This window comes from Lissotriton helveticus, chromosome 12 (assembly GCF_964261635.1).
Source record: "Lissotriton helveticus chromosome 12, aLisHel1.1, whole genome shotgun sequence".
Taxonomy (NCBI): domain Eukaryota; kingdom Metazoa; phylum Chordata; class Amphibia; order Caudata; family Salamandridae; genus Lissotriton; species Lissotriton helveticus.
This window is the reverse complement of record NC_136073.1, coordinates 643,907,116-643,919,217: the sequence shown is the minus strand read 5'-3', so window position 1 is coordinate 643,919,217 and position 12,102 is coordinate 643,907,116. Positions and strand designations below refer to the sequence as shown.

Sequence of the window (12,102 nt, the reverse complement as noted above, 5' to 3'; positions counted from 1 at the left end):
TTCGGTTCCTTTAAACCATAAAAGATACATAAAAACACATGCAATTTTTAATACAAATATGAATAATTTATTAATAACCTGCGTAGCAATTATCCATAAGAAAAGTACGGCGCCCCACCCACGCACCCAACCGTCGAACCAACGCCCCCCACCGCCACCCTTCGCACCTGGACCACGGTGACCACCGAAGACACAGCCCGCACGATGAACACCATCCACTCCGGATCACCGACCGACCCCTGCCCACACCACGTCTTCAACAAGGCCGACTCCACCATCGCACCCCAACTAACGCCTCCTTCAACACCGCCACCTTCCCGGAGAGCTGGAAGCACGCCGAGATCAGCGCCCTCCTGAAGAAACCTACAGCGGACCCCACCGATCTCAAAAACTTCCGCCCCATCTCGCTCCTCCCTTTTCCTGCTAAAGTCATCGAGAAGATCGTCAACAGACAGCTGACCGCCTTCCTCGAGACGAACGGATCCCTCGACCCCTCGCAGTCTGGCTTCAGAGCCAACCACAGCACCGAGACCGCCCTCATCGCAGCCACCGACGACATCCGGACCCTGCTCAACAAGGGGGAAACAGTGGCCCTCATCCTCCTGGACCTTTCCTCTGCGTTCGACACGGTCTGCCACCGCACCCTAGTCCAGCGCCTCAGCAACATCGGTATCCAAGAGAAGGCACTGGAGTGGATCATCTCGTTCCTCACCGGAAGAACACAAAGAGTCCGCCTCCCCCCGTTTCGCTCCGAGGCCACCGAAGTCATCTGCGGCGTCCCGCAAGGATCTTCACTCAGCCCCACCCTCTTCAACATCTACCTGAAACCTCTCGCAGCCATCGCACGCCAGCACAACCTCAAAATCATCTCTTACGCCGACGACACCCAGCTGATCCTCTCCCTCACCAGAGACCCCGACACCGCCAGAACCTGCCTAAACGAAGGGATGAAAGACGTCGCCGAGTGGATGAAGGACAGCCGCCTGAAACTGAACTCGGACAAGACGGAAGTCCTCATCCTGGGATCTTCGCCCTCCGCCTGGGACGACTCCTGGTGGCCCCCAGCCCTGGGCACCGCACCCAAGCCAACCGACCACGCACGCAACCTGGGCTTCATCCTGGACCCCTCCCTCTCGATGACTAGACAAGTCAACGCCGTCTCCTCATTGTGCTTCAACACCCTGCGTATGCTTCGCAAGATCTTCCGCTGGATCCCGACCTAGACCAGGAAGACTGTCACCCAGGCACTCGTCACCAGCCGACTGGACTACGGAAACGCCCTCTACGCCGGAACCACAGCCAAGCTACAGAAAAGACTCCAGCGCATCCAGAACGCCTCCGCCCGACTCATCCTGGATGTCCCCCGACGCAGCCACATCTCCAGCCTCCCGAGGAACCTGCACTGGCTCCCCGTCGACAAGAGGATCACGTTCCGGCTCCTCACCCACGCACACAAGTCTCTCCACGACCTGGGCCCCAAGTACCTCAACGACCGCCTGACCTTCTACACGCCCACCCGCCAGCTACGGTCCACCAGCCTCACCCTCGCAGCCGTACCACGCATCCGAAGAGCCACCGCTGGAGGAAGATCCTTCTCTTACCTGGCTGCCAAGACTTGGAACTCCCTCCCCATCCACCTTCGGCTGACCCAGGACCATCTCGCCTTCAGGAAACAACTCAAGACCTGGCTGTTCGAGCAGTAGCATACCCCTCCCCCCAAGCGCCTTGAGACCCTCCCGGGTGAGTAGTGCGCTATACAAATGGCATGATTGATTGATTGATTGAAAGGGGTCTACATAACCCTTGCACCCTTTTGTTAAAACATAATTATAAATATAAATATATTAAAAAGGAATCAACGATTAAAAAGAGGCGAACTCATAGTTTGGTCTTAATTTCATCCATCAAAATGCACTCTGATATTGTCGTTAGAAATGAGTTTGCCAATTAATAAATGAGTTCATACATACTAATACATAGTAAAACACAATTCTCCATGTCTTTTTATTATTTACAGTAACTTGATTTAAAAGTGTCAAGACTAACAGGCAAACACTATAGTTTTAGTCCTGCTTTGGCTCTTACAAAATTAACTGCTAACAAGAATCTACTGACACCAAAAACAATAATTTGTGCAGTTTCGGTTTTTAGGATTCTTTCCGCCTCTTTACATGATCTTATTCCTAGATTTTGGCAAATCGGCTTAATCCATTTTTCCTGGCCTGCAAATATGCAGGGCAGAAGAAAAGAACGTGCAGGTCATTTTCCTTGACTGCATCTGAACATAAAGTACATAAATCAGCCAAATTATCATTTTGTTTACTGGCCCATTTCATTACAATTGTGTTAGTGATCATTACGCCATATCTAAATTTCATGTATAACGTTTTGGCAAGCGCAGTGCGTACCTCGTCTAAAAATGGCTCGAAATTCGCCTTATCCATAAACAAAAGGAACCTTGTAGTTAACGCCCCGCTTGCTGTATCTTGAACCACACTTTCAATATAGGCCAAAAAAGTGGATTTTAGCAATTTTTTTGAAGCTTGAGACAATGAAGAAGGATCGTCCCAAAACTGTGACAGACCAATCTTTCTCAACCACAAACAGACGTGTCTAAGCCATTTGTTACTTCTATTCTGATCCAGTTCCATAATTTCCTCAATTCCAGCCTTATAATCTAATAACTCTGGCGTTGACCATAATCTCACCCATAATGTAAGCGGTTTTAAGATTGCATAATGATCAGTCCGTTGTATATTCAAGTCCAAAGTGATTGGTATTAGTGGTGTGCGAACAGGAAGACTTAAAACTGCTCTATATGTATTTTCCCCCACCTCAAAATTCTTTTTACAGAAGAGTCCCCATATTTCAGCCCCATATAGTGCTGCTAATTGGGTTTCATATTTGAACACCTCCAAGGCTGGAGAGACTGCCTTAGAAAAACTGTTCCCATGCCTTTTCATAATAGGTAACATATTTTGTGTCAGGGTTATCTTGCTTTTTTCTAATTGGGTCTTCTGTGATAATTTAGTATCTAAAGAAATGCCAAAATAGCTAAAACTCTGTACGCACTCCAACTTTTGCCCATTCAAATTTATGTTTGCCTGAAAAGTTTTATGGGGATTTATGGCCATATATTTGGTCTTACTAATGTTTATTTCTAGACTTTTACTTTTGCAATATGTGTGGAATAACTCTATTAAACATTGTAATCCCTTAGGTGTTTTTGCGATATTAGTATTGTGTCGTCAGGGAATAACAATGCTGGCACAAATTCGCACTTTCATTTTGGAGCGTTGTTTTTACAGCCATTTAAAAATGTTTGAATGTCATTGACGTACAATGAGAATAAGATTGGTGCCAATACGCAACCTTGGCGAACACCCCTTTTTATGGGGATTGGTTATGTCAGTTTGCCCCTTGGACCCCATCTAACCTTGGCATAGTTATTTTCATGCAGCCTAATTATTTGTTGAAGTAGGTTTGATGGCAACCCTTGGCGTATCAATGTATTCCACAATAAAGCCCGAGGGATAAGGATGAATGCCGCCTTTAAATCTACTAATGCGACATAAAGATGCCCCTTTCTTAGATTTACATATTTCCAACACAAACAACAAAATCTAAAAACTTGATCTATTGTACTAACTTTAGGTCTAAAACCTGCTTGATATTTAGAAAGTACAGTGTTCTCCTCCAACCATATATTTATACGATTTAAAATGTGCCTTGCAAATTCTTTTGTAAAATATCTATTAAACTAATAGGGCGGTAATTCACCAGGTCGGTCATAACGGTTTCTCTTTTTAAAAATTGTAAAAATGTCTGCCCCTTTCCAGGTTTCTGGTATTGCTGCACCTGGGGCTATGGAGTTGCATAGATGATTAATGTAGGGTCCCCAGACTCTGGTGTCGTGTTTCAATAGATCACCTGGGATTTTGTCGGGTCCTGGTGCTTTCCCCGATTTTACTGCTCTAATCGCCATTATTGTTTCATCTAAGTCAAACACTAGTTTGTCATCATTTGTATCCAATATTAGATCATCATTTAGTACAGCCATGCCACTATCTGGTACCGCATACAACCTTGTAAAATGATCCCCCCTCGCGCGGCCATACCGGGTACCTCCAACGGCAAGCCAGCCATGGGTCTCAACCAGTTTGAGCCCATTTCACGGCAGGAAGTCATCCGACACCTGCAATTGGCTAAATCCGGTTCCCCGAGTGACGTCTGTCCGCCTTATGTCATGGCCATGATTGCGTTCAGTTGTGCGCCGCACATTCAGGAGATTCTGAACTCCTCAATGGTCAGCGGCTACATTCCCATGACATGGAAGGAGGCCCGCGTACGCGCAATCCTCAAAAAACCCTCAGCCGATCCAGCAGAATTAAGTAATTACAGACCCATATCACTACTCCCTTTGCTGGCAAAGATACTGGAGGCTCACATTAACAGCCAAGTGAGCCAGTATCTGGAGTCCAACAACATTCTGGACAAATCGCAGTCCGGCTTCCGGCCGGGCTTTAGCACAGAGACAGCTATTCTGGCTGTCACGGATTCCATCAGGCGTACACTGGATGAAGGGAGATCGGTGATGCTCATTCTACTGGACCTCTCCGCAGCATTCGATACGGTGTCCCATCGACTGCTGGTGGAGAGGCTCCAGGACTGCGGGATCAGGGACCTGGCACTGAAGTGGTTGGTCCACTTACTGTCGGATAGGAAGCCACAGGTCATCATGGGTCCTTTTAAATCATCAAAATACCTATTGGAGAGAGGGGTCCCACAGGGCTCTTGTTTAAGTCCGACCCTCTTCAATATATATATGGCCCCATTAGCGAGAATAGTGTGGCATTATGGGTTTGAGGTCGTCTCATATGCAGACGACACTCAACTGATTTTCCCAATCGGGAAAAATCTGGAAGAGGAAAGAACGCGCTTTGCCCAAGGAATGCTGGCTATCGCTAGCTGGATGGCTGAGTCCTGTCTCCAACTAAATGCGGAGAAAACGGAGCTGATGTTTCTTGGAAAAAGACAGGAAATTTTGCTAGAGGACTGGTGGCCAGCCGAATTGGGGGCCGCTCCAGTCCCTTCAAACTCTGTGAAAAGTTTAGGCATACAGCTTGACGAGGACCTGTCCATGAAGAAAAATGTGAGTAACATTGTAAGCTCATGCTACTACAACCTACGACTGCTGCGGAAAATCATTCCATACTTACCCCTGAGCCATCGTAGAACAGTGGTGTAAGCCCTGGTAATCAGTAGGATTGACTATGGGAATGCACTGCTGGCTGAAGTAGGAACTACACAGCTCGCAAAGCTCCAAGTGATTCAAAATACGTCAGCAAGGATGGTCCTGAATCGTCCACCGGGTACCCCTTCACTCCCCTTACTCAAAGAACTACACTGTTTGCCGGTAAAGAAAAGAGCTTTTTTTAAGACCTGCTGCCTGGTCTTTAAAGCCATGAGGGGAACTGGCCCAAAATATCTACAAGTCAAAATCTGCAGGTGGACATCAGCCTGCAACCTGAGGTCAAATAGTAAAGCCCTACTAGTGATCCCACGAATCTACCGTAATCGCCTGGGAGGTAAAGCCTTCTCGTATGTAGGCCCCAAATATTGGAACTCCCTGCCCGAAGAGCTGCGAAAGTCTCCCTCATACTTGACTTTCAGGAAACATCTTAAAGCCTTCCTCTATGGCTGATCCACCTTGGTACCCTTAACTCTCGCTTTCAGGAAAAAAAAAGGACTAGGCAGCGCGGAGATGCCCCCGGGTGATTCAGGCGCTTTACAAAAACCCAATAACATAACATAACATAACATAACCCAGGTGGCTGAGTCAAGGTAAATATCTTTGACTTCTTTCCCTGTTTTACTCCCTTTGGCTACAATCTTCCAAAAGCCCAATTGGTCCTTGTTTTTAGCTGCATTAAGCAAATCAGACCAGTTTTCATCGTCCCATATTTTTTTAGCCTTCTCCATGGTTTTCCTATATTTAAACCTAATCTCCTTTACGATGGATGTATTCCCATTTTTTTTTTTTTATGTTGTTAATTCTGTCTTGACCTTGCGACAGCCTTTGTCATACCAAGAGTTTACTTTACTACTGGACGCTTTTCCTTCTCCATTCACCCTTTTTGACATTTTAGTCACTGTCACAGCCAATGCTGACAATATATCATCATGTAGTTTTAGGAATTTATCTTTTCCTAATAATAGATCTATATGGGGACCAAAAATATCGGCAAATGTATTGTAAATGTTTGCCAGTATATAATTATTTTCTATTATATGGGCCCATTTTATGGAGCGACAATTATTACTTACAACAAGGTCATCAGGCATCATATCCAAGCTCTCGATAAACTGCAAGCAAATTGGAAGAAGCCGGTCAGAGACTAACAATTGAAGGGGACGGTGTTCACTCTCTATTCTCGGGACCACTTTTAAATCAATTACATAGGGCCAGATATAAAATGATACCAATATTTAATCTATTTTGCTGCATGATTAGCCCCTGCAAAATGTATGTGCTTTTGGCATATCCGATGGAAGGCATGCTCTTAGTCCATGTCCGACCACCAATTTCATAATTTCAACTATTGCCACAGTGCACGGTACTGTGCTAGTGCTATCTAGTGATGGAATATTGTTAGCATATCTTCATCTTCAAAAATATTACAGAGTCCTACGACTGGTTAGAAATTACAGTTTAAGTCCCCACCTATTATTATGCCTGCTTTTGAGCTTAATGAATTTAAAATAGAGTCCAAATGTTCTATTATCGTGGACTCTTTTGAGGCTGGACCAGGTCTATTATAAACATTAAATAAATGAAATACTCTTCTATCCTTAGTTGTAATTTTTACACCTACTATATCTTTTGAGTTTATACAAAGTTGGGTGATTCCAACTGCGACGTTTACTTTTGTCCATATTACTAGATCCCCTGAGGGCCTCCCTCTTACAGATGGAGTCGCATCCAGGTTAAATGTCTTATAACCTACTCTGTGCGGGGTTTCTAGTTCCCAAGTCTCTTGTAGGAGGCAGATGTCACTCTGTTCTATGTACCCATGCCAATCCGGATCTATAAGGTTTTAAGTCCTGCTATATTCCATGAAATGAGATTTAGCTTTGAACTATTATTGGCTTTGGTGACTACCTTGGGCACAACTGACAAATTACAACTTGTAATATGAGTATCACTAATTATTGTAACCGCATCTGGAGGCTTCGATAATACGGACCGAGTTGTAGATGCAGTTCTACCCTCTTCCTCCATCTTTTGCTCTTGTGACTCTCCTATGATCCCTTCCTGTTTATTTAAATACCTTGAGGTAGATCATCCCGCTGTAATAGAGGCAGTATCCTGATTCCCTAATGTCGTGATTTCCAATGTTACTGATGTTACTTCCACTGTGTGTGCTGTGGTTGGTAGTCAATCAACAGCCTCTAAAGATCACAATGCCTGGTATCTATTCAAGGTGGGTAAGGGAGTAATACTGTCAGACTCAAATTTTTCAATAGGTGGCCGGTAGAAGTAACCCAGGGGTAAGGCATAGATGCGAGTACTTTGATTAGAGATTTCCTCGTGTATTCTTAACAAATTATGAACCATGTAGTGACGCCTGAAATTTATAACCATGCAATCCCCTTGTATGTTCTTGGGGGAATCACCTACACACCCAACCCTGCGAACCATTAAGATGTCATTCATTTTTCGAGGATTGAATTTTTTTAACTTGGTTAACCAATCAACAGTTTTATTTCTGAGGTAATGCCAAGATTCATTTTGTTCTCTTTTCAGGGTGGGGACTCCGGCTAAAATTAAAACATATGGACATGCAGCTGGAGGGAGCTTTAAAATATCTGCATTAGGGATTAGATCAGTTCCTTTTGGAATATGTAATGTCCGTGAACTATTACCCATATTTAATTGGTGCACAGCCTCCTCAATTTGGAAATCAGTGTTCCGACCTTCCACCCTGGGTTCTATTCACTCAGATCTACTTCTTACATTTCCACTCCGCCAAGCATGTCAATTCTAGTTTGTTTTGAGGTTTCTCCACTGCAGGTGTCCTCCCTTCTACTTGTAAATATTAATTTAGATACCTAGATCATCGGAATCAGGTAAGTACTTTTGGAGTTATAATTTATACAGAAAAAAGTAGAATAGTAAAAGCTGTCATTTGAGGCATGAGCCTCAACGCGGTAATGTTACACTATGGGAGAAACATACATTGCATAGGTATACTTGCAAACGTTTGTTAGGGTTGACCTCTTGGACTTAAGGTGGTTAGGGGCCTAGGTGCATAGAACCACCAGCAGTTTGGTTTTACCTGCCCTAGTGTGTACAGGTGCAGAGATGCTGATCACAATGGTAGCCTTGAGCACTACACAGTAAAGTCAATTGAAAAACCTGCAACAAGAAAAAGGATTTAAGTGGGGACTTGGGGACAGGTCTGACAGAATCCAAAGGGGGACTCAGCTCTTCAGGGTCTCTGGAGCATCAGTTGGCTTGTACTCTGTCCAGTGGGTCACTTGCAGTTTGAGGCTCTCACTTCTTGGGGTTGACCTGGTGATGGGGGGAAACAGGACAGCAGGGCCACACTCGGTGCTTGCCTGCAAGATGCTGACGTTCTTCATCGGTAGGTCAGTCTTGGCAGGGTTGGTGTCTGGACTGGACACTCACAAGCCTTTGGTCCTGCAAGGGCTCTGGCACCCAAGGTATTGGTGCTAGAGGGTTCCTGGAGTATCTAGCGGTTTGAAACTCGCTGGGAAGACAGTGCTGACCTCTGGGAGCCATGAAGTCCTTTTCCTTGGGTGCTTCTTCCTCAGTGGACCCAGTGGTCAGCAGAACGGTGAACTGGGCAGATGCTATCAGTGCCTGCAGACTGCAGGGAAGTGGCTCCTCCACTTCAAGGAGATAATGACTGGTTGGACGAGTCGGGTCCTTGCAATTGTCGGGACAGCGGCAGGTAGGGTTTGGTGCCAATTCCAGAGCTGGTCCACAGGTATAGCATTTTCGGCTCTTCTTTGTCCTTCTTTTCCCAGTAGACGAATCCGACTTCCTGGTGTCAGAGGGACTCCTAAATACTGAATTTAGGGTTGTTAAGGGGAGTGTAAGGTAATAGCCAATGGGCTACTTTCTCCGGGGGTGACTACACCCCCTATATGACCACTTCCCTTTAGGAGTGGACATAAACCTGACCCAAGGTTCCTAGTTTCACCAAAAACAAGAAGTTGAAATCATTCCTTCGTTGTTCACTTCAGGTAGCCAACCTTGGGGGTGTGACCAGCCTGAAAGTGAATATGCCTTCTGACTCGCTAATTTCCCTACCTGTCCTGGTGCCAAATGGGCCTCAGGGGTTCTTCACTTCTATAATGGAATGAGACAACGGTTTTGGGGGGTCCATAAATTCAATTCGGTAGAACCAAAGGAAAAACAGCTGGTGAAATCTGACTTCACTCCTGATACTTTTTCCAATTCACGAACATGTACATAGTAGGTAGGTGCTTCTCAGTACAAATAAGCAAGTTGAAGGATACACTCCCATAGAAAATAAGACCCATTAACATCTATTGAGAATTCAGAAGCTCAATAAAGTCTGGCATTTCTCAAAACCGGGATCGGAGACTCCTTCAGGCCGCAACCCTGACCAGTCTACATTTGTTGCTTGCACACTTCACACTTTGTTCACTTTGCACCATATACTGAAGACAGATTCACATGCCACTGCATCAGGACTTTAGCACACTCTCTGTACAATACACGCAACACCCTTCTCTTATCCGTGCATTTTCAAAGTTGAAATTACTCTTCTTCCTGGTCCCTAAAACACTGTTGGCCGGACAAGAGGTTGGAAAGTGCCATAGACATGCTGCAATACAATAGAATGGAGTACAACCCATAAACACAAAACAAGTCAGACAGTATGGCTTTCCCATTGCTTGTTGTAGGTAGGTAATGTTGTGGCTACCATCACTTTTGAGAAGAGCAAAGGCAAATTCAGGCATTGGGTATAGGTAAGAGTATTTAAGGTCTGTGACAGAAAACTTGCCTACCACTTGGGAGTGGATTTTAAGATCTGAATAGAAATCCTGTTAGAACCAGGAGCTCGCTCTATTTTTTAATTCTCAAATGCACTGTCTGATTTCTTACCGCCCGTGTGCCTTTCGTTCAACCTCTTGCAATAATTCTTATGCCTCCTCTCGAAATGAGGCACATTGTGGTTACTTGCATTTGAGCTGTCCTTAACGTATATATGTACTTCTGGAGATATGCCCTTCAGAACTGAATACAGTTCTACTAATGATGCTTTACAAATAATTTTTTGTTTTTCTAATAAATGTTAATACTGCATTTGCTCACAGGAGCTGTATTTAAAGCATTTCAATTGTCCATTTCTCCTACAGTGCAAGAAAGTATTGGAGCAAATGTTTGTTACTGTGTTCCACGTCTCTCTCTGTTACATAAAACACTTTTTGGTATCTCTGCTCTTTTGACATGATTCTGATAATAGGATAAGTATAGGAATTTGTAAATATGATTGTCCCTTCTTCCTTTGCCTTTCAGAATGGAACAGACTCAGCACCTATGAATACATAATGCGGCAAGGTCATCGGCAGGAATCGAAAGCTGGTGAGAAGGACCCAGACGCTGTGGACTCCATTCCTCCGAGGATTGTGCCTTTCCAGGTATGGCACAGGCGCCCTGTGGGGCTTCCTTATTCTGCACTGCCCAATGTTTTGTTTGGATGTGATAAGTAAATGCACCTCCCTCCCCCAAGCGCCTTGAGACCCTCTGGGTGAGTAGTGCGCTATATAAATTTCTGAACTTGAACTTGTAATGCTATGCAAATTGTAGACCAATACGTATAATTATTTATTATCATTCTAGTTTTTATTAGTAGTAGTATTACTATAAGTATTATTATTATTACTATTAGTATTGTTATCATTATTAATATTTAGGTTCTCATGGTCATTATGATAATGTGAATGATTTTTATAGGTTATTGAACGTTGTGAGAATTAACAATTAAATACTCTTGAATATGACCGTTGCCACACAAATTGGGTCTGGGTGGCAAGATCTTTCAGGGCCAGGCCATTGTAATTTGTTGCGTGCCACCCTTAACCCCTTCCATGCTGATGATGGCCGGGAGCCGTCATGGCACAAAGTGCTTGTGCGCTGATGACGGCTCCCGGCCGTCATGACCGCACCCGCGATCGGAATGTGCCGCACAGGTGCAGAATCGCGGCCGCGCCCAAAGGGTTAATGATCTGAAAGCGGACAGAGCTGGTAGCTTTCAAAGGGAATGTAGCCCAGTTGCGTGGGTTTTAGGTTTCACCTGCACATCACTCGCACTGTGCTTGTGAAAGCTCTTGTATTTAATACATCTTAAAAGGAGGATCTTATCAATTCCTAATGCCGAATTACTGTGTTCATTCGCTTTTGTTTGGAACTTTTTTTGTTAACTTCCCTTGGCAGCACACATTACTGACACTTCTACTAAAGCTTTTCACACTGTTTAAGCCCCATTCACTGTCAAGATACAATCTCTTCCCACGGAAAAGGCAAACAGCGTCTAACAGTATGCTGGAAGGCTTGATTTGTATTACTTCGTAGTGTTAAGCAGATACATTAGCCTTAGAACGTTGGTGACATTTCCTATTCATGCCTTAGTACCTTTCTTTGCACTTTGTAGGCATTAAGGGATTGATTTTTTTTCTACTTAATCTACTTGGTTATTATGATCAAATTCTAAATGTTGTAATAAACATTGCACATTAAAAGTAAAGTTAATATACAAGAGCTATGCTATATTTGACTATAAAACAGGCAGCCACAAGTGCAGTTACCTTGCAGACAACAGGCGCATGATTTGAATGGTGCAGCAAGTGCAGTAGCACCAAGCCCGAAAGTTGTCGGAACTCCTCTAAACACATAATATTACTACATTTAACTACTAAACTGGCAGTTCCCTTGCAGTTAAAAGGAACTTGATTTGAATAGTACATAAGGTGCAGTGCCACTTGGGCCAAAAGCTCTAGGGACCCCACTAAACCCAGATTATTGCAAAACTTTACTACTAAACA

General features: G+C 44.3%; 1 protein-coding gene across 2 annotated transcripts in view; it reads left to right on the top strand.

Annotated features, from left to right (window-relative positions):
• ZDHHC1 (zDHHC palmitoyltransferase 1) overlaps positions 1-12,102 on the top strand; it is a 658,528-nt gene that overhangs the window by 375,206 nt on the left and 271,220 nt on the right. For both annotated transcript variants that reach the window (XM_078670152.1, XM_078670151.1), the window contains exon 7: positions 10,577-10,698. In XM_078670152.1, coding sequence (XP_078526278.1) covers positions 10,577-10,698 — 122 coding nt within the window. The remainder of the gene's footprint in view (positions 1-10,576; positions 10,699-12,102) is intronic.